At 35.8% G+C, this 24,043-nt stretch overlaps 1 protein-coding gene across 3 annotated transcripts in view; it reads right to left on the reverse strand.

Moving 5' to 3' along the window:
• LOC138692694 (putative epidermal cell surface receptor) overlaps positions 1–4,239 on the reverse strand; it is a 420,391-nt gene extending 416,152 nt beyond the window's left edge. For 2 of the 3 annotated variants that reach the window (XM_069815826.1, XM_069815824.1), the window contains exon 1: positions 4,035–4,238. In XM_069815826.1, coding sequence (XP_069671927.1) covers positions 4,035–4,152 — 118 coding nt within the window. In that variant the 5' untranslated portion in view covers positions 4,153–4,238. Of the gene's footprint in view, positions 1–4,034 lie in introns of all 3 variants that reach the window. The other variant, XM_069815825.1, reaches the window with a different exon arrangement.
• Positions 4,240–24,043: the final 19,804 nt, after the last annotated feature.

A 24,043-nucleotide genomic window follows, 5' to 3' on the forward strand; every position in this document is an offset into this window, starting at 1 on the left:
GGTCAGCATACTGTCGGGCCCACATTTAAGGGTATATGTACGTGAACGACCGCAAATATTATCAGAAAATGCAGGGTCTAAATTTCTAAAATTTTATAAGAAAATGAACTCACAATTGGGCAAAAATTACAAGGTACCACAACAAGAGTTATTATAACTTAAATATCTGATAAAAGTATAAAAAAGGTTACTAATAATATTTTTCAAACCAGTTTTATCAGAGTATGAAAAAAAAATTCTGCAGTTCCATCATTTGGTAACCATAACATTGTCATGGTCTCTCTGACATCTTTAATATTTTTCCTGCATGTAATAAACACTTATTTCTGAAAAGTAGACTACTCTCAGACATGTAGAGTTGTTTATTTTAATACAATTAATTTTTTGCAAATCTAGTCTTTCAGGTGAAGCTCCCTGTAAAGCAGATTTGAATAATTTCAAGGGAAAAATTGTTCCGGGGCCGGGTATCGATCCCGGGACCTCTGGTTGAACGTACCAGCGCTCTACCACTGAGCTACCCGGGAACTCCACTCAACGTTACTGTGTACGTTAACAGAACACCACAATTCCAAGTCACACAGAGATTGTGTGCACTCGATGTGGGTCTCTGGCGTTTCGTCAGCCCACGCGAGTTGTGTGGATATAAAGGGAAAAGTTGAGACGGTGTCGGGTGGAGTTCCCGGGGAGCTCAGTGGTAGAGCGCTGGTACGTTCAACCAGAGGTCCCGGGATCGATACCCGGCCCCGGAACAATTTTTTTCCTTGAAATTATTCAATTAATTTTTTATTTGTCATATATAAAATATATTAAAATGTACATAATGTTTTGTGACCTAATTTTTCTATTTTCAAAGAAATGGGCATTGTAGTCTACCTTTTGCTTAAATGCATGTTAAATCAGTGTACAAAATTTCAGAATTCTATCTCTAATGGTTGTAGAGTTTGGAAAATTTAATTTAATGTAAAAAGTGAATTCAAGAAAATATTATTAGTAAACTTTTTATACTCTTATCAGATATTTAAGTTCTGATAAGTCTTGTTGTTGTATCTTGCAATTTTTGTCCAATTGTGAGTTCATTTCCTTATAAAATTTTGGAAATTTAGAGCATGTATTTTTTAATAATATTTGTGGTCGTTCACGTACATATACCCTTAAGAGAACACAGCATGTAACATGGATAACAGAAACCCATCCATTCTCTAGCCGGGATGAGAATCCACTGTTGTCTTATATCCTACGTTAAAAATATACTCAATGTACACTAAAATGGTTTTAGTTATTTAAATTTCGAGAGAAAAACAGAAACTGAAATTGCTTCGAAATTGTCCTTGTTACTAACGGTAGAGAATAATATTCAAAATAAAAGAAGAGTTTGCTACAGTAAATAGAATATTCTCACTTCTCAGAGACCTACAGTTTGAGTCTTAAAGATCGTCACTCTTAGCTAATGCCTAAATAGCTTCCTTAAATTCACAATAGCCCTGCCAAGACTCTGGAATTCGCTACCTGCTAGCATCAGGGACTGTCGAAATAAAATTGAATTCAAACGAAAACTTACTAGGCACTTGGTCAGTAATTGATTACTTGTAAATAGTTTCTTTAATCTATTACAAAATATTTCAATATTCAGTAATTTCATCACTATAAAATTTTGTTATTCTAGATTTAATTTGTAATTCAGTAAATATAAAATATTCGTTGTTTCTCTATGATAAATTATCTAGCTTTAATTATTCAGGTAATCTTTTCGTACTTTGATTTTATTCTAATTGTAAATTTAATACTAATTGTAATGTTATTTGTAATTGTAATTGTAAATCTAATACTAATTGTAATTTTATTGTTGATATTGTAGTTGGAATCTCCTGGTAGAGGGGCAGAGAAGGCCTGACGGCCTTATCTCTACCAGGTTAAATAAATAAATACTAATACTAATACTAATACTAATAAATTTAAAACAGATAGCTCGTTTGGTAGAACGGCTGTCTACGGACTGAAATGTCCTAGGTTCAGTTTCAGGTGGTGACAGGACTTTTCTCGTTGCCAAATTTACAGAATGGTCTTGGGGTCCACCCAGCCTCCTATCAAATTCAGTACCGGTCCCTTCCCGGAGTAAAACGTGGTCATAGCGTGGTGTCGACCACATCACCTCATTCTAGTGCCGAGATTATAAAGCAAGGAGTTGAATCTCCATGCCTCTTCTGCACCTTTACTTTAACATATTTCGCATAAGTTATATTTAAAATATGGAAACATAAAGTTTGCTTAGTGCTTTGTTGTTTAGTTAGCTGTCCGAAGACAGATCTGAATCTCACAGATGATAGTACCAACAAGGCAACACTTATGAGGCAACTAAACCAGGAAATGATGGGGTAAGGTGGCAGTTCCTATATTGCGATAATTAGACTGATACCACTGATTGAGGTTCTGGCTGATATGTACATCTATTATCAGGCAGTACATCTCACTTCACGATGTGTCAGAGAAAGAACAATTGTATATACATCTTAAGGGGTTAGTACAGCTTACAGCAGTAAAATCTTTGGAAATATTCAACATTTTTTTCCTCAATTACTATATCTTGTACAATAATGAAAATTGGTATGTGTAAAACACTGTCCTTCTATTATATAAAAAAAATATTTTTACGATTTTTTTTCAAAATTCATAACGGTGGCAGTTCACAGTGCAATGGTGAAGCGTTTCCCTCATAACTCATACGCTTGTTAACTTTTTCATATTCTCTCTCTTTTATTTTATTGCTGAAACTCATGTTTACAATATCATGGTTTTTCAACTACATTCCTTAATAAATAATTTTTTTTTATTTTGTGTTATAAGAAAATACTGACATTTGACCTTTTTTAATGAATTTACTTTTTATCAGACAATCCACATTTAAGGAAAATCAATACATTTAAGGAAAGGTTGAGAAGATTAGACTGAAAATGTAATTGTAGGTGCAGTGTAATTATCTAAGTTGTGTCATGTAATTAATTAAGTTGATATGTAATTACTTAAATTGGTAATAGTTGGGTGAAATAGAAGTACTTATAAGTTAGATTTACTTTTGCTTATTGTATGCGTTATTATAGCATAGTTTTTATTTATAGTCCTAGGTTTATTGCATCTATTTATTTATAGTTAGAAGAAAATTTACGTTTATTTTATTTTTTATTGCTGTAATTATTGTATTATTGTATATTATACATCACTGCCACCGGGTGTATACCCAATTATAGTGTCAATAAATACATACATACATATTGTAGATATGACATGCATAAATACACACACAAAATTTCATCACAAAATGTTGGATATTTTTTAGTTATGTGGGGAAACGCTTCATCATTGCACAGTGAACTGAATTTTTGAAGAAAAAAAAAAAAATGCAAATAATTTTTTTTAATCGTAAAAATATTTTTTTTTCATATAGCAAAAGGACAGTGTTTTACATATACTAATTTTCATTATTGTACAAGATACAGTATTGGAGGAAAAAAATATTGAATATTTCCAAAATTTTACTGCTGTAAGCTGTACCTAAGCCCTTAAGTCTGATTACTCTAATATATAACTAAACAGCGATGTATGCAATGAAGGAGGAAAGGAACTGGCCACCATATCTCATTATCTCCTGGCTTAGTTGCCTCATGAGGTTCCAATCTGGTTTCGAACAGCTGACTAAACAACAACATAACAACCGTCTTTCCTTCAATGAACCTAGGAATGATTTACAATAGCAACACTGCGACTCTGCCGTTTCTCCTTCGCGCATACTCAGTAAAATCTCCTAGGTCGAAACACTTTGCGGAACGCTCCTCCTGTCACTTTGAACTTAGCGACCTAAAAAAATTGGGACGTTTCACAGCAGCTCGAAGATATGCACTTGTAATCGCATTGCCCGCAGGGATTACGTCGCAGAGGGCAAATGTCACATTCCATCACCCGTACTCGCCGTGTTGCAGAATTTGAGAGTTGCGACAAGCTCTTCGGATCTGCTGGAGAGGCTGGTGACAAGCAACACTCACCTGTTGTGCAATTGGCGCCGGACGCCGCATCCTTGTCGCATATGGGTAAGGACTGCTGCACTTCACTAGAACGCACCAACACTAAATTGAGCGTCAACAGTAACCACACCACTAACATGATGGCGACCACTACCGCGCGATGTCTTGTCTTGGTCTACATAAACAGCGGACTGCTGGCTCTACTCGCCACTTCGCGTACCTGAGTGCTGCCACCTGGTGGCAACTTGCCCACACAGCAGAGGCATTTACCAAGACCCCCTGCACACAATACCCTCGCTGAGACCACGTGACGTGGTACCCGAGTGAAAGTACCGCCGCCGAATATGAAAATTATTGTATGACAAGATCTGGGTTTCCACACCCGCTGCAGATTCCAGCTAGCTGGAAAACTGCGCCTTGTAAATTACTGACGTCATTAACCGCCATTTTCCGCCAAGAATGTGTAAGGAGCGTTCACAGCGTCTCACGTTGTGGCACGACACTCCCTCGTATTTGTTCTGAAACTAATTAGAGCAACATCGTTAAAGTTACAATTGTATTCGTTATAAAGGAACTTAACTTATTGCATTTCTAATTGATAGAACTGCACATTGTTCGAGTTCCGGATATTCTTGAGAAATACGATGACACAAAAATAATGAAAATCGACAGGAGAACCTGCATTCCAAGCTACTGTAGAATAACGTTCTGCAGTGTGTTTGAATCTTATTAAATGAAGAGTCCACTGCAAGAATGATGGATGTCATTTTCATGTCGAAAATGAACCAAGACTGTCAATGCATAGCTTAAGACATATAGAATGTACATACAGAGTTATATGTATGTATGTATTTATTTACACTGCAAGTGGGCAAGCACCCGGTGGCAGTGGTATATACAATATTAACAATACACAGTTAAAATGATAAGCAATACACAATAAAATTTACAATACATAATAAAATTTACAACACATATACAATTTTATACACAATACAATAAGAATACACAATACAATTTAACACAATAATAATAAAACATAAAATAAAACACCTAATTTTACAACACAACCTACATAATTATGTATAGGTCCTACATAATTTTCAATAGTCTTTCACTTTACTCTCATCTCATTCCCTGTAGTGGCACTATGACGCATTTCACTGACACTTTAGCACACATTTCACTGACACTCTGTAACACATTTCACTGACACTATAGAACACATTTCATTGACGCTATAAATTATCACTGATCGGAACTGTTCACTGCACTGTAAAACCATAACTTCACTGACTCACCTCGCATTATATGGCATTAACACTGATAGTCATTGTCCAGTAATGATCGGAAAATCACAGTTAAGCTTTGAGCGCTAAGCATTTCAAACTTTCAATTGCTTCTCCTGCAAAATGTATTCCAAATGACATCCATCATTCTTGCAGTGGACTCTTCAAATATTACAGTAAAATATACAGGATGAACTGTAACTAATGTCTTTAATTTCATGGGGTTATTCTTTGAGATATTTCAAACAAAAAAGTTTAATACAATTTTTCTCGTTTTTGCTTTCTTTCCGAGATTAAGAAAAAATTGTTTTATGTGAAACATTTCATGGCGAGTTTTGGGAAAGCCATTGATTGAATTCCATATGATCAGTCAATTTTATTGACAGCAGTATATTATGATAATAAATTAATCAAAGAATTTTAGTTTTTCGCTTTAAATGTTCAGAAATTTGATCCGAACAAATGTAACTTTCCCTTCTGCAGAGGAATGGTAAAGGTTTGGATTAGAACGGGGTTCATGTGTGTAACCACAGGGAGCATTTTGTAATTTTTTGCAATTTATTTATTTTTTTTTTTGTATTACAATATACACAAGTCACGTTTGAAAAGCTCTCAAATAGGAACTGAAGCCATATTATAATACTAGAAGATTCAAATGTAATTACGAATATAAAAACAAAACAAAAATGGATTTTCTTAATTTTTCACCATTATTTCACCATAGTTTCCTCTTAAAAATATAACTTTTTGAATCTCGTGGAAAATGCAATAGCGTACATTCTAAAAAGACTAAGAGCCGTATTCATGGACATTTTTAGCGTGGGCTTCCGGTGGATGATCAGCGAACTAACATTTTTCGTTCATAAACCAGTGTTAGCGGTATGATTATAATATGAATCTTGTACAAGTAACCAGTCGATAGCCGGGGCTAGTGTAGCACGCTAGTAGCGCGGGCTAGCGAAATGTCTATGAATAGCATCCTTTAGCTCTGTATCATAAAGGAATCTTAAGGTTCTTACAGTTCTCTATCTGCTGATTCATTTCATGGTTCAGGATTTGATGCCTGTACTCTCATTACATTTATTCAGCTCCACTTCTTAGGACGTCCGAAATCCTTTTTGCCTTTAGATGGTAAGCCTACTGTTGAATCAATGCTGGTATTCGTTCGTTGTCATCCGAGATAAGTGTTATTTCCATTTTTGTCTATGGCCATCTGATTTCTCATTTATATTTATTGTTGTTTAGTCAACTGTCCGAAGATAGATCTGAACCTCACAAGTGGTACCAACAAGACACCACTTATGAGGCAACTAGGTCAAGAGATAATGGGGTAGGGTGGCCAGTTCCTTTCCCCCTCCATTGCATACATCGCCGATCAGCTTCATATTCCACTAATTTCAGACTTCAGATGTACACAAACAATTTTATTGTTTTTCCTCTGACACATATCGTCAAGTGAGATGTACTGCCTGATAATAGATGTACTATCAGCCAGAATCTCTTTCAGAGGCATAATTTATTTTGTATATATTTAATTCTTTACCGATGTCATCATTTAATATTGAATCTCTTTGTGTACACATTTTTACTCTACGAAGACACCGCATCTCTGCTGCCAACTCATATCCCTCTCTTTAACAATCCTGGATTCACTTCCTTATCGTCGGCCTGGGTAGCGTAGTCGGTATAGCGTTGGCCTTCTGTTCTCGAGGTTGCGGGTTCGATTCCGGCCCAGGTCGGTGACATTTAAGTGTGCTTAAATGTGACAGGCTCATGTCATTAGATTTAGTGGCATATAAAAGAACTCCTGCGGGACAAAATTCCGGCACACCGGCGACGCTGATATAACCTCAGTAGTTGCGAGCGTCGTTAAATAAGCCATAATTTTTACTTCCCAGCACTGCGACTTTCATCGTTTACAGAACTTCAATTTTGTGTTATTCTTTCTATTTTTTTAATTTACAAAAATTAATAATTACTTAAAAATGTAATTAATGCCGAAATGTATTAGTGGTTTATAATCTGACTGTCTGGGAGAATTCTACCTTCTTAATATTTTGATTTAGCCTGTCTGACCGTAAAACGAGGGGGTCCGGATTCAAATCCTGGTTGAAACAAATTACCTAGTTGAGGTTTTTCTGGAGTTTTCCCTCAATCCATTAAGAGAAAATGCTGGGTAACTTTCGGCGCAGGATCCTGGACACATTTCCCTGGCATAATCACCTTCATTTCACTCAGACGGTGTATAACCATACCAGTTGATGAAGCGTCGTAAAATAAGCCAATAAAAATATTTGCTTCAGGCTTGTTTTATTTCCCTCTTTTATATCTCGACAGTACATAAATAAATGTTTACAATTTACATAGCGTTACTTTATGACAACTGATTTAAATATATTTGTATCTTTATTAAGCTTCGTGTTACGCTAAAAATATTAGATTGTTTTATGAATTGTATTCACGTCAAAAGAAAAATGGGTAAAAAAAGTATTTCGTAAAATTAATTTTTTTATATTATTATTATTATTATTATTATTATTAGTATTATTAGCATGAAAATGTAAAATGTAGGGAAGTAAGACATGTTTTCATCTGAGTTACACGTTAAGAAGCGGAACACGAGAATGTAATATGAAAGTAAAGACAATTAAGGTGTCAATTTCAGCTGGAGTTCTTTCCTACATCCTTATCACGAAAACAATCGTCAGGCGTAACACTGGAAGTCGTATACAACATTGAATTGGTCTACACAACTGGCTTCATATGAGTATATGACGAAAGTCAAGTAGCCTACTCACCATTAGAAAAAAAAAATTCAAATATTGAACTTTTAAAGAATCTGATCCAGATTACTTACTTGCTTACTTACTGGCTTTTAAGGAACCCGGCGGTTCATTGCCGCCCTCACATAAGCCCGCCAGCGGTCCCTATCCTGTGCAAGATTAATCCAGTCTCTATCATCATATCCCACCTCCCTCAAATCCATTTTAATATTATCCTCCCATCTACGTCTCGGCCTCCCTAAAGGTCTTTTTCCCTCCGTTCTCCCAACTAACAATCTATATGCATTTCTGGACTCGCCCATACGTGCTACATGCCTTGCCCATCTCAAACGTCTGGATTTAATGTTCCTAATTATATCAGGTGAAGAATACAATGCGTGCAGTTCTGTGTTGTGTAACTTTCTCCATTCTCTTGTAACTTCATCCCTCTTAGCCCCAAATATTTTCCTAAGCACCTTGTTCTCAAACACCCTTAACCTATGTTCCTCTCTCAGATTATCAGATTATCAAGATAATCAACAGTAATCTCACTAGACGTTTTGATTTATCTAGAGAAAATCAAAACTCGAGTGGGATTTAATTGACTATTACACAATTAGAAGAAAGTATATAAAGATTAGAAGTAACGAAGTACTCCAAATACAATACAACATTAATTGACTTACGAAAATAGAACTGTCTTCAAATGTATCATTGTACCATCTCAACATTACAAATATTACGCTAGATGCATGCTAGATGGCGGTAGTGAGCAATGCCTTCTCGTCGAGAAGTTCTCGATCTATTATACACGATGGCAATGTTACTAGTCAAGAAGGCTTTGTTGATTCAGTTTCTTTTTTATTAAAATGCAACATTCCACTTCAATTATCCGAATCCCAGTAATCAGCGTCACTTGACAGATGATTTTCAAGAAATCTTAATGTTAAACAATCTCTGATACGTGACTATCCATAATATCATATAGCAGAAGCTATAACATAACCTAACTAATATACACAAGTGTTAGAAAAGTTTTAATTAACGACGATGACATAAAAAATAAACATGACTAATTTTAAAAGGAATAATTATTGAATGTACAATTTTCAAATTTGAATGTGGTTGGTGGTTCAATTGATGTTATATTGGACGTGTGCGTAATAGAAGTGGAACTCGTTGATTTAGGCCTACATGGTGTATTCAACTTATTCAGGATTTCCGAATGGTGCTCTTCATTTATTTGTAAGTCGGATTTCAGAAGATGCATAGGTATGATCAGTGATTTTTATTAATTCTTGTTCTTGAATGCCAATGCGAGTCATATTTGAAACTGCTGTGCATCGACTGGAGTGGTTTGTAATTTTATATATATTTTTGACGTCCAGACCAGCGCAGTTTCAAATGTTGGCAAACAAAGAAACAAATGCTAGGGACGCGATAAAATTAAACAAATGCTAGGGACGCGATAAAATTGTGCGATAAGCAGCCATGATTCGTTGAAATACGTCCTTTCGTACCGTTTTATTGGTCAAAAGTAGTATGACGTAGTAAGAGTGTAATAGTCAAGAAAAATAATTGAACTTATCGTGATTTCATTATAAATGTAAAGTAATCTGGTCACATGAATTATTTTTGTTTATGATAATAGTATAATAATTTTTAAGTATATTAGAAATAGATTGTTTCTAATACGAATTTAAATCTTATTAATTTATTGCCACTGCCACTGGATGATTGCCCACTTGCAGTGTAAATAAATTACTGTACGTACGTAGGGCCTACAATTTACCTTTTTTTCAGTGTTTTTAAGGCCTTTATGTTTTGATAAGGTTATCTTTAGATCATTGAATAAGTTGTCAACCATTTCATCTAAGGATCCATCCTCAGTTTCATATCAGTCTTTAAAGAACGTCAGGACAAACTTATGTTACTTCGTGATTGATGGCTCAAAGTATCCCATGATTTTTTTTTTGTTTCTGCCTAGAATAAGATCATATGCAATCCGGGAAGTTGCAGTTTCTTTGTCACTGCCTTGTCAAGTCTGAACGTGAGAACTGAAGCTTGTTATTGTGGTCGCGTGAACTGACAACGAATACATCAGATTGCGTTGGTGACTCTTGGATTTCAGTCATGAGGGAGATTCACTTACGAGAAATTAGCATGTAAGCTTGATGTAAAGCCGTGATAATTTTAAAACGACAAATTTAATCATGCATATCGGGAACACTAGCTTGCCTGCCGATCTTAAGTTTCGCTCGGATATTGTATTGTATTGTGTTGTATTGTATTGTATTGTATTGTATTGTATTGTATTGTATTTATTAACATTCCATGGTATTCATACATTGCTTACAGCTAAAATATGGAACAAATCAAAAAACTTAATACTATTATAAAATCTTAATTCATAGACACAGTCTAGATGAAATATATACAGACGAGATTTACCATATAGTCTACTAGTACAATACAGAGTTTTAGTATCAATTTCATGAAGCGTTATTGAATGTCATGAATTCACCTACAGAATAGAAGGCGTGAGAAATTAGGTACTTCTTTAATTTGGCCCTAAATAATCTTATGTTTTGAGTTTCATTTTTTATATCGATAGGGAGGCTATTAAAAATTTTTACTGCCATATAACGCACTCCTTTTTGATAGCACGATAGACTTGCCGATGGAGTATGAAAGTTATATTTTACATATGTTTATGCTATGAACTGTTGAATTAGTTACAAAGTTTTCACGATTACATACAAGGAAGATTATTAATGAAAAAATATACTGACAAGCCATGGGCTTTATTTGTAGTTTTTTGAAAATAGTCCTACACGATTCCCTAGATTTGGCACCTACTATTATTCTAATTACTCTTGTTTGTAATAGAAATACACTGTTACTATCTGTGGAATTTCCCCAGAATATTATTCCAAAACTCATTACCGAGTGGAAGTATGCAAAGTATATTGTTTTTAAGGTATTGATATTTACTATCTTTTGCATAGATCTAATAGCAAAACAAGCTGAATTTAGTTTGGGGGTAATTTCTTTAATATGATTTTTCCAATTTAACACTTTATCGATTTTTAAGCCAAGAAATTTGGTTGTTGTTGTTTCTAATAGGGATCTATTGTTAATTATTGCGCTAGAAATTTGCGAGGTTGAATTTGGACAGGATTTCAATTGAATTATGTTGGTTTTGTTACAATGTAATACCAATTTATTGACTGAGAACCAGTCACATATTTTGAAGAGAATTTCCTCTGTTGAAGATTGGAATGTGTTGGAGTTATTGGCTGTAATTACTATACTTGTGTCATCTGCAAATAATAAGGGATGACCTACATCTTTTATTAGTAGGGCAAGATCATTCATAAACATTAGAAAAAGTAGGGGACCTAGGGTGTAGGTTCGATCCCCGCTTGGGCTGATTACCTGGTTGAGTTTTTTCCGAGGTTTTCCCCAACCGTAAGGTGAATGCCAGGTAATCTATAGCAAATTCTCGGCCTCATCTCGCCAAATACCATCTCGCTATCATCAATCTCATCGACGCTAAATAACCTAGTGGTTGGTACAGCATCGTTAAATGACCAACTATAAGCAAATTGATAGCTATTATCACATCTAGAATTATTCATGTTTAAACAATGCTTGAATTAATTACTTAATTTAATTTAGTTTAATGGCAGACTATTCTGTATTTGTGTTCTTATTTTTTCAGTTATCAGGGAACACAGTCATTTTTCTTGATATAAAACACAAAAAGGACTGTTATTATCTCAAGTGTTAGTTATTATTTTCAGATAATTAATTAATTTAGTCTCATCGCCTGCTGCAGTGGAAAGAACAAGAAGCTAATTTTACAAATATAAATAATTACTCTTGAACCTACAACATTTTATAATGATGATAGTACGAGTAATACTTGACATACTATTTAATGGGAAGATTGACACGGGCAGACACATAGTTTTTTTTTCTTCATTCACGTCATAATTGTTGCAAAAAGGCATTTACACTTTATTCGTTCGAGAGTTTTCTCTCTGCCCGTTGGGTGGTGTTGACTATTCTCCTTGTCTCTTCCTCTGTTTTCATTAAAATATCTGTAGCTTTAACGAATTAAGACAAGTTTCCAAGAGTAATCATGATTTATATCACAGTATTGTGCGTTCACAACACTTGAGAAATCTCTGTATTCAATTACACCTTAACCCAACGACATCGTCAAGAGTTGGTCGCGTCACGATACGAGATAACCAGTCACGCTTTGCTTTTCCTAACTCATTTGTTTGGTATTGAAACCGACAACAATTTATGTGGAAGTCTGTATGACTTGATACAGGAGCATTATCACTCTATTTCTAGAAAGTAACCAGATTATTACATCATCTTCTGTATGATTGGTGAGATAATTTATTTTTAACCGTTAGTAAGAGATTTAAGGGAACCAGGTAGTGAATAGGGGCAAAAATCCGATTTTTTATTTTGTGTTTTAAAATAAATTACAAAACTGGTCTTTAAAACAATATAAATATTGTGGAGGGTATTTCTGCAGATAAGCCTTTTAAATGACCTCTTTAAATTTGGCGGTGCATGTAATTCATACATTCTTTTTTTTTATACAGTTTTCCATAAGTTCACATTTTCAAACTTAAGTGCATTTTTCTCTGAAATTACTGAATCAATTTACATGAAATTTTTACAGTGTTTTCTGCAGCCTGTGTTCTACATTGTAGACCTACGGTTTTAAGAATGTCACACACATAACACGAGAAAAAAATGTATATGCATTGAAAAAAATTTTTAAAAATTTTAAACAAAATTCAATATTTTTTTCTGTTTCACTAGGGGTGAAATATTTAACTACATTTTTCTTTGGAATTTACAATACACAATACTGGATAACTTAAAAAAATACAGGGTATATGAGTGAAGATAGTAGCAAGTAATGTGCACCTGAAGAATGAGGTACACCTAGCAAAGTTGGAAAACAGGTTATCAGTTAGGGCCTTTCTTTTGCACTTGGATACGAAACTAATTAGTTGTCTTTATACCACTGAATTCAGAATGATTGATTGCATAAACCTGGAAATTTTTATTCCTTTCTGAGCACTAGAAGCCTAGAAATATTCAACTAAACTTTTGTATTGAAATTTTTTAATCGCACAGTATCACTACCCAGTTCCCTTAATGCAAACTTATATCCATTAAAATGAAACCTAAATTAGATATTCTTTAATCTGAAGGCATAACAGTTTATTGTATTACTTATACATACTAGGTTCAAAAAGTTCCCGGAATTTGCTAGTATCATAGAAACAACGTATCTTAAATATTATTCTACAGCATTCCCTTCAAAATAGTTTCCTTCCGCAACAACACACATTTGCCAACGCATGTAGAGTTCCTGGAAGCAGGCCTGGAAGCCATTTTGTTAAACCCGTCTTAGTGCTCTCGTCGCGTTTGCGATAACCTCTTCAGCATTGAATCTCCGTCCTTTCAGATGACTTTTCAGACGGGGAAACAGAAAGTAATCAGGTGGTGAGAGATCAGGAGAGTATGGTGGGTGATCCAAAGCAGTTATGTTGTGCCTGGCAAGAAAATTCTTTACAATAATTGCGCGATGAGCAGGTGCATTGTCATGCATAAGGAACCAGTTGTTTTCTACCCACTTTTCTGGATTTTTCCTTCTCACTGCGTCCCGGAGGCGACGGAGGATTTCTACGTACAATTCTTTCGTTACAGTACGACCTTCTGGAATGAACTCATGGAGGTTGAGACCCTGAAAGTCGAAGAAAACTTCCAACATAACTTTGCCTTTGGAAGTGTCCCTAGGAAATTTTTGCTTCCGAGGAGATGTTTTCGATTTCCACTAAGATGACTGTCATTTAGGGACTGGGTCGTACAAGTAGCACCAAGTTTCATCACCAGCAATAATTTTGTTTAAGAAATCACCATCTTCATCAGCCATACTGATCATGTCCCCAGTAAGAGTCATTCTTGTTTCTTTCTGTTCTGCCGACAACATTTTCGGAACTAACTTCTGAGACACGTAATGCATGTTGAGATGCTTGTGAAGAACATTGTGTACACTTCCGACTGATATTCCGACCTCTGCTGCTATCTCTTTTATGGTTTTACGTCGGTCGTCCCTCACAACATTATGCACGCGCTGAGTGATTGCTTCATTTGTTGCAGTTGTTGGTCGGCCGCTGCGTACGTCATCTTTGATGCTATCGCGGCCACCAGAAAAGCGTTTATGCCAGGCATACACTTGAGTTTTTTTCATTGCTGCTTCGCCATATGCTTCTTCCAACAATCTTAATGTCTCTGCAGGAGTTTTGTGTAACAAAACACAGACCTTGATGTTTGTACTTTGCTCTGTGGACATAATTACAAAATGCGATGAACAAACAAAACACTATGATAAACAATTGCCTACAACTCAAAACCAACAATCGCCATTATCAACAAACTTTAAGAAAATGATATCATGAATGTTACCAACAAAACAAATGTATAATATCCCTTGTTATATATTAATACGAAAAATGGTAGTAAAATTCCGGGAACTTTTTGAACCCAGTAGTAAAAGAACGTTCAGAATTCATCAGGTAGAAACCCCTCCTTCAAAAATCATACACGGGAGGATCTATAAAGAAAATCATGGGATCCGGGACGATAGGAAATTTTTATAACTCACAATCAGTAATTAATAAATTTCTCTTAATGCTGTTTGCTGCAGGGGACAGAGGAACTCACCAAGTTCTGTGGTGGCAACACTGTAATTCCATTTCTCGTGATTTCCACTAGATGTTTAATTGTTGTTAAGTTTCATGTTAGCGACACTGCTCTTTCATTCAGTGTTGCCACAATTGTACGGATCTGGTACAATTTTAAGTGATCTGTACTCTGGTACGTACAACTACTTTTTTGGTACATTTTTAAATTATTTAATACAATCTGTAGTTTCTTCTATATTTCTAGTATGAAAACATACATTATTATAACAGACATTATAATAAAGTTGAAAAAATTATAGATTGCTACCAAGTTGGCAGTACCAACGCTGTGATTATTGTCAGTAGCCAACAATCAGATTTATAGCAGAGTTTAAGGTCAACCAGAGAATGTAAATAATTAGAAACCGGTATTGAAGCTTTATTTTCTTTCACTCACCTCTTGACCCATTGGCCATTGTTGACATAGATTACAAAGATAACTGCCACTGTTGTAAAGCAGGACTGGACTGGTTATCATGTCATTTGTCTGTAATTCTGTGTATCGTATTAAATATTGTTCACTATACCTAGTTATATTTTTTTTTTTGCTACAATTCGCAATATGGTATTTGTCGCAATATAGGCCTAAGCACTATTTATGACTATTTATTATAGTGTCCTAAACATTTTACCAACTTTGGTATGATTACTAATCTATTCCAATTGTGTATTGTTCAGCAATGGTTGTCATTAAAAGACAAAAAGTTATTTTTTAAATGTTTGTGATTTTCTTTGTTCAAATAAAACATGTTTGCAGAGACGTATATTCCTTATTTCCGTAGTCTTCTTTGTCTATGTAAATGTGTTCACACTCTTTTTTTTTCTGTATTTGTAATTTGTATATAAAATTGGACTGTTACAATTTTTTCCCCGTTATTGGTGACTATATAGCATCTATTAGTGCTTTATGATTGTGCTAACAGATGGAGTTACTTGTCAACAATGTGACGCTGAAACGTGTGTTCAGGTTACTGCCCAGCGACAGTCCTGATGTATTTTTATATTTTTTATGATTGGCTAATTAATATTAACCCGCCACACTCACATTCATACAAATTTTCAGACTCTAGACACCCAGGTATTTTTTCTTCTTCAAGAAACATTCACTGAGAGCCGAGCCCGGGAATCGAACCCGGGACCTCGAGATCTGGGAGCCAGCATGCTGACCAACAGACCACGGAGGCAGTCTGGTACATTATAGAAAAAAATAATAATAAATATGTACAATCTGATACAATTCCCAGTGAAAGCTGATTGGTACATTTTATTTTCGGCCTGTGGCAAAACTGCTTCCATTCATTGTTGCTAACACATCCGCGTTGATATTGTAGATTTTTATTTCAACTTTTACTGAACAAAAATGTAAATTTTATTATCTCAACAATAACTCTTCACTCTCTACAATTTAACTTCACTCCCGTCAACAATGGGATTTGCTCTCCGCACAGCAACACAGCGTTCGTTATTGCACTCCACAAACGACAATGACAATTTGCTTGGACTATTACGAACAACAATGAACTGTTAATCTTAACTAATATTCACAAAGCACTATTTACAACACAGAACTTTGAGTTCTCAGTTCACAGCTCGTTTGTCTTGGCTAGTTCTTCTAGCTCAGTCACTCGCGTTCACAGAATCTCGAACCCCAGACCTTCAGAGACGATCCGCTGCACTTCGAACTCAGGTCCCCCAACTGCGGTCCACTGCACTCGAACTCCGGGCTTCAGGCTCCACAGTTACGGACACAACTCAAGTCGCGCTCTGGTCTCGAAGCTGGCTTCACTGCTACACAAGACTGTCTGGCTTGCTCTCCACTGACTTTAACAACACTGGCTTACTGACTGACTGAAACTGCTCAAGTTCACTCGCGTTTCTTCTTTTATAACTAAACCATAGTTACGAGAAATTTCTACGGGTGTCCAGAGATAGCTCTCTCGAATTATTAGGATATCTCAACTTCGACGGACTTCTGGACGATTCGGGAGGGTCCATCCCCCCCTTCACTCCGCACGTAGCAGTTCGCTTCCTTCCTCACTTGGCAGTAGCAGATGCGCGCGCAACATCCCCGTCAGGATGGCCGACTTAGCCCTTCCTTCTCACGTGGCTGTCACAATATTTTCATTTGTTTAGTTAAAATGGCACATGTGGAGATTTTCATTATACACAGAAGAAATAGCTGCGTACCCGAACAGGAAAGCATAAAAGTGACACATGCTTTCTTATTATACGTTTTATGCCTTTCATAACAATTCAATCTCTTTATCATGTTGCGAATGATTTTTTTTCTTCTTACGGAGGAAGGGTGCGAAGGCTAGCACCGCAGCTTGGAATGGGCGTAATTTATCTTACCCCTCACTCATTTATGTGGGAATTTCAAGTCCGAACAGCTGCTTTATTTGTAAGTATCATGAGGTGCAGTGGCGGCTGATTGACTGAGGCAAGTGAGGCCGGGCCTCAGTCACTTGGATTAACTGAAATCAAATTTTGTGTTTTTATATAATATATTAGTTATTTGAATGAAGCATATATCGCTGTAGAAGCATTTGAAAAATTTGATGTATATAGACCTGTTTTGCAGTAAAATTTGTTCCTGAGGCTGGGATCGCTCGTGCCGGGTCTGGCTTGTGATGTATATAGACCTGGTTTGCAGTAAAATTTGTTCCTGAGGCCAGAATTGTTCGTGCCGGGTCTGGCTTAATGCATTTCATGTCCTTTCGCGGGCTTTGAGTTTACGCTTAAAACGTTGTAGCTGAGGCACAATTCGGCTGGCCTGGTCAGGTTTCACTCCTCCCATCCATGGGCCGGCCTCAAGGGTAGAGTGGGGTGGGAATAGCAGTGGTGACTTGTCTTCCTAACTAGGCCAAAAATAACAAAATTCCAGCTCTTTGGCAGGCAGAAACCCACTCGAGATTCTCTCCCCTTATGTCTCAGTTTATGACATACGCGAGGGTGTTCTACTATTGTACTTCGTAGTACAATAGTGAATCTGGGCCAATGTTGTTATGTATTTCGGGAAAATATAAACAGAAACAAATGAGAGAAATAATGCTGGTGCAGTTAATTCATTGTTAGAGTGTGTTTTTCGAGAAGAAATAATACTAAAAGAAAGGAAGTTTTAAATAAAGAGAGAGACAACCGAGATACCTACGACATCGCTGATAATTTTTCTGACAGATAATCTTAAAACGCTAGTTTCTATTGCATCCTGGTATGGGCAACATAAATGGTTGTGTGGTAATGTGATGCAAAATAAACTTCCCTTGGCCTTGTTTGTTGCTATCAAAGGAAAAAAAATAAAAAGAAAAGAAAGAAAGGGGAATTTCAACACAATATGGGATGCTTCATCACACTGAAACAATCACTGAAACTCAGAGCATAACAGCTTATTTGGTGAGTGAAATTATTATTTTTCATTGATAGTAATAAGAATAGTAGACTAATAATAATAATAATAATAATGATAATAATAATAATAATATAGTAATAATATAGTAATAATGATATTAATAATATAATAACAATAATAATTAATATCATAAACAAACATTTCCTATCGGAGGCACTTAAACTAGTTGCATCTGGCCTCACCGAGGATTTTGATCACCGGCCGCTACTGATGAGGTGCCATTTGTCGATTCAGTTATGTAGATTTAGAGGCCTGATGAAGTCCCGCTAGACTGCCACTCCACTTCCCCCTCGAAAGTATACTACGTCTTCTCTAACAGCGTATTCCGAATCTCACCGGTCCGGTGGCATCAATGACGTCACGTTGCAACGAAAATAAGGAACAAAACTGCTGGAAGAATCGATGCTGTCATGGCGACTGTGTAAGTGGTTGTCTGTGCTACGCTAGCAAAATTTCGCGAAATTTCCGTACTGCCATCTCGTTCAAATAAAAACGATCATAAACAACTTATTTCTTGAACCGGTAGTGATAACTGGTCCGTTGACATGTTCGCTCATAAGCCATTAACATATTGTTTTTACGTTGTGCTCATTACAAACAATACAGCAGAACACACCGCCATGACACTCCGTCATGGCGGTGTCATTCGTCTGCTAATTCCCGCCCTATACAAGAACCAATCAGATTCACTGATGGCGGCTGATGGAGCCTGCCACCACCTCTGCAAGCTGATGGCACCGGTGCGACACCGGTGGAGCATCAATGACGTCATCGGTGGAATTCGGAACACCGTGATGCCATCGGATTGCTCACCGGTGAGATTCGGAATACGCTCTAATTGTATGCCAGTCATAATACTGCATCATTTTGCACCGTTCTGGGTAAATATCATTGAGATGATGATGATGATGATGATGATGATGATGATGATGATGATGATGATGATGATGATGATGATATAGAGTGATGATGGAGTGATGGAGGTAAACGGAGAACCTGAGAAGAAGAACCTTCATGATTCTTGGCTTTGTCCTCCACAAATACAACTTATCAATCACCGGGATTCGAACATGAGGCCGCAGTCAACGTAAACCAGTGCTGTTCCAACTGAGCTACAAAGTCATTAAGTACGAATTAACTACTGTTAGCAGATTATTTTCTTAAATTAAAATTAAAAAAATACATCTACATGAAATAATAATGCGTGAAAACGAAATAGATGGTAGTACTGGGTATGAAAGATGTAAGGAAATGCACATTTGTTAACAAGGAAGTAAGATCTAAAGACAGGCAATACAAAAGAAACTCTGTGATCGCCGTGAAGTCAGGCTACCCTCCAAGCAAACGTAGATATCAGTTATGTCTCGTGTTCTCCCCACCTTGTCATTTTGTTGTCATGCAGGTTGCATCAATTGCTCCTTACATTTTGCCCGCCTCTGGTCTAAAGACAGGGGAGACTGGAAGAGGAGGCGGAGTTCCACTCAGACATGTAGAGCTATCTAAAAAGAATAAAATAGAAAAGACATTTTATTTCTATGGATTACATACAAAAAATTCTGTACAATGTCCGAATTAAGGCATTATCTCCATATGTAAATAATTGTATAATTTCAGTAGGCGTATATATCATGTTCCTATTAGAAGGATAGCACAAAAATGAGTTTATTCATAAATGGGCAACTTACTATTGTTATATATTTAAGTACGTGGGCTTACAGCTGTTTCGGTGTATATACACCATCGTCAGAGCCTACTGGATCATAGCATCATCTTGATATCGTTGCCTGTTGTAAGGGTGTGTTTGTGTGTTGTAATGTGGAGTCAAATAGTGAGTGTGTTCTGAAATTGTTCTGTGTATTGAGAAGAGGCAGCAATATCAAGATGACGCTATGATCCAGTAGGCTCTGACGATGGTGTAACTTACATACCGAAACAGCTGTAAGCCCATGTGCTTAAATATATAATACTAGTAAGTTGCCCATTTATCAATCTTCTGTAATAAATTGTTAAAAGTAGTGCATTCAAGACTCTAGATGGAAAAATGAGTTATTGAATATTATGAATTTAGTAATAATAATACTTACCTGAAAATGTACGTATTCAGAAATGCCTTTACAGCACAAACAAAGGAAAAGAATATTATCCCTGGCTGGGATAAGCAGTATTTGAGCAAAGGTGGGGATGTTTTTGACAGTGAGGAAAAAATCTCCTTGAATCCCCCTCCCATAAATCACACTCTGAATAAAATAGTTGATATATTTTCCTTTCTGTTTCTTTATGGGCCCAATAATTAAGCATATAATGCTGTTAATATACTGTATATCTATTTCGCCGTCAGCAAAGCATCACATAACCAAGTGCTTTGTTCTTTGTAAAGATTTGTGTCTGCCGAAGTTGACTCTTCAAACTTTATTCTGTGAGTCAGGGTTCTTGTCGTGGAAGAAGCACCTCAAGCATGGCATTTTCTTTGTGTATTTTTTTCCTCGAGTGTACGATAATCACCAACTCCTGCAGCCCCTATTATATTCTTCCCCCTTCTGTTCAGTCACATTGAACAAGAAAGACTACGAAGAAGAAATGCTGCACCTGCCGTCAATACGCCACGTTGTTTTCATGCTGAATGTATGTCAGGGAAGTTAAGGCCTTTTCAAGAAGACTCCAGTTTTGAAGCTGATGGAAATGCCGTGCTGCATGTACCGAAGAGTACGCTAATTTGACTGACGTTTTGATTTTTCATTCGTTCTATTTCAATTTCTTAATTCCTAATTTAAGCATATTTATCAAAATATCGCAGGAAGTTGTCTCGCGCGAGTGAATTTATACAAAGAAAACAAAAACCTAACGTTATATTTGATTCATGAGACCATTTTGCGAATAGAATAATAAATTAATAACAAAAATAAGATAACGAAAATTACTATTGACTAAGATACCTAATTCACACTAGTTTATTAAACCGTATCGGACTGTAAAGAAAACAACTATCGCAATGACCATATTTTATATGTTGTAAAATTTTAATTTTCCTGCCAATTATTTTTCTATTTTTGTATTAAAATTATGGCATATAGCCTATTTATCTGTTGTATCCTATAGGAAACTTTACGAATTTAAGGGTTAAATATTAATGAAAAATTAACATGATGCATGCCATCTGATAGTCAAATTCTCAGAAAACGTATTTCATGTTTCTGTTGCCATAGAAACGTTGTTGAAAACGGCAACTCCATAACATAATGCCTCCGGCATTATGAATTTAATGGGTAAGCATCTGACTGTAGAAATTATTATTAATTAAATAATTGACGTTATAATATTTTATTCTGCACTGGGTAATTTTATTGAGTGATAGTGTATAAGCAATCTTTCTTTGCTTTATATTTCTTGGCCGTCATGATCTTTATCGTGGTCCTTCTCGTGATCCTTGAGATCCTTGTCGTCGTTCTTGTGATCCTTAGCTTGACTATGTCGTGGTGCTTGTCGTAGTCCATATGATCCTTATCTTTATTCTTGTCATAGTCCTTGCCCTGATTATATATAGATTAGATTGACCATTCCCATGTTATGCAATGGCAACATATAAAAGAAAACAACCACTAGGATCTCCACTGTCGAAAATGAATTTTTTGGTAATGACCGCTAGATGGAAGTACTGCTACAAGCTATTACTCTATGCAATTCCACAAGCTTATAACATGACTTTTTTCAGCAGTCGATAGATGGCAGCTTAGTGAAACTGATTAAAGTTGTCTTGAAAGTGCATCTGTGATTAGGGGTTCTCGTAATGGTCCTTCTCGTGATACTTGAGATTCTTGTCGTGGTTCTTGTGATCCTTATCGTGAAAATCATCGTAATCCTTCTCTTGGTCCATGTCGTAAACCCTATCGTGGTCCTTGTCGTCATCCTTGTTGTGGTCCTTTGGTCCTTGTCATGGTCCTACATTCGTCATTTCAAAGTAATGTTTTCCCCGGTTGGAAAGAGACTTTCGTATCATACGATATTCTTGTAATGTAGCAGATCTAAATGGGTTGTCATTTTGTTTTACTTTTGCTGCTGCTGATGATTGATTGATTGATTGATTGATCGATCGATCGATCGATCGATTGATTGATTGATTGATTGATTGATTGATTGATTGATTGATTGATTGATTGATTGATTGATTGATTGATTGATTGATTGATTGATTGATTGATTGATGGATGGATGGATGGATGGATGGATGGATGAATGGATGGATTGATTTATTCACACTGTAAATGGGTATATGCCCGGTGGCAGTGGTAACTAATTACACTCAATAATGTCAATTAATAATAAACACAGCTAATAAAAAATAAAATTAATAATAATAATAATAATAATAATAATAATAATAATAATAATAATAATAATAATAACAAGAAGTATTCTAAATTAAATAAAGCACGATCACTTAAAATAACATTTAAAGTAAATCTAATTTGTATCTTAACCATAAGTTCGAACTAAAACCCACGAGTATGATGTGTTCATACCTGCAGAATACCTTTCAGCACTACACTCATTTCGCTGTCAACTCACTCACTGGACTGATTCTACCCTGATTTCACTAACACTTCAAAAACATTTCACTGTTCAAATACTTTGCACTGCCACTATAAACTATAGAACTTCACTTACACAAGAGAATTCACTGACACAACACACTTCTTCACTGATACAACACTTCAAAAAACAAAATATCAATTACACCCTTTAAATAATGTGTATAATATACAACCGTCTATTAGTAAAGTTCTTAACCCTATTTTTAAATACGTGATTATGATGATGATGATGATGATGATGATGATGATGATGATGATGATGAAAAACTAAGCGTCATTGATACGAAAATAAATTTGTCTCAAAGGCTTAAAATATCTACCTAGTCGATGTAGGTCAGTATGTGCTACTGATTTCGGAATAAATATTTGTGCATGATTTACAAGACCATCGAGGCTAATGTTAAAGTTGGTATACCTGATGCAGTTGTGTGAAGAAGAATAATAAATCAACATTAACGAAGAGCTTAATATCTGTACCGAAGTCATAAGTTGGGTCGAGGAGAATGCTCGCACGTTTCACAAACGGCGAGCAAATGACTGCACTGCCCGGGGCTGTGGACGGTCGGATAGCAGCGGCCCCTGCAAACGATAACGTACACACGAACATTCGGTACTGTTGCCTTCCTTCATACGAGTCCAGAGTTGTATACTGGATACCTTTAGACATTGGATGTGTACTATAGAGACTTACAAATGTACTTTTTATAACCTCCTCTGAACGAATAATGAAAAATCAATTTAAGAAAGTTTTACATTGGCTACTTTTGCCTTTTTGCATAAATGTATTCTTGTTAATTGTCTTTTCTTTTAATTTATTTACCAACTAGCCGTACCCGTGCGCTCCGCTGCACCTGTTACAAATAAGTATAAAGTAATTACATAATTAAAATAGGACGTTTGATCCAGGTAAACATTCGTGTTTGATAGAAGGATAAATCGTTTAATATATTGATTAATTTAAATTGTATTTTAATTAAAATGCGATCATTTTGGTACAGACACCACTCATTTGGTGCAATGATAACTTCCTTTAACATGTTTCTTATTTGTTATTACATGAACCATAGTTTAATGAATGCACAAAATAGCCTATTAAGTTTTCTGTGCATAAGCTATTTGAATCTTACCTGTCCTCGATTCACTCAGAAGTTACTGTAATAACATTATAGCATTATGTCCATCTAGAGAAACTACAC

The sequence above is a fragment of the Periplaneta americana genome, chromosome 17 (genome assembly GCF_040183065.1).
Source record: "Periplaneta americana isolate PAMFEO1 chromosome 17, P.americana_PAMFEO1_priV1, whole genome shotgun sequence".
In the NCBI taxonomy this organism is placed as follows: Eukaryota; Metazoa; Arthropoda; class Insecta; order Blattodea; family Blattidae; genus Periplaneta; species Periplaneta americana.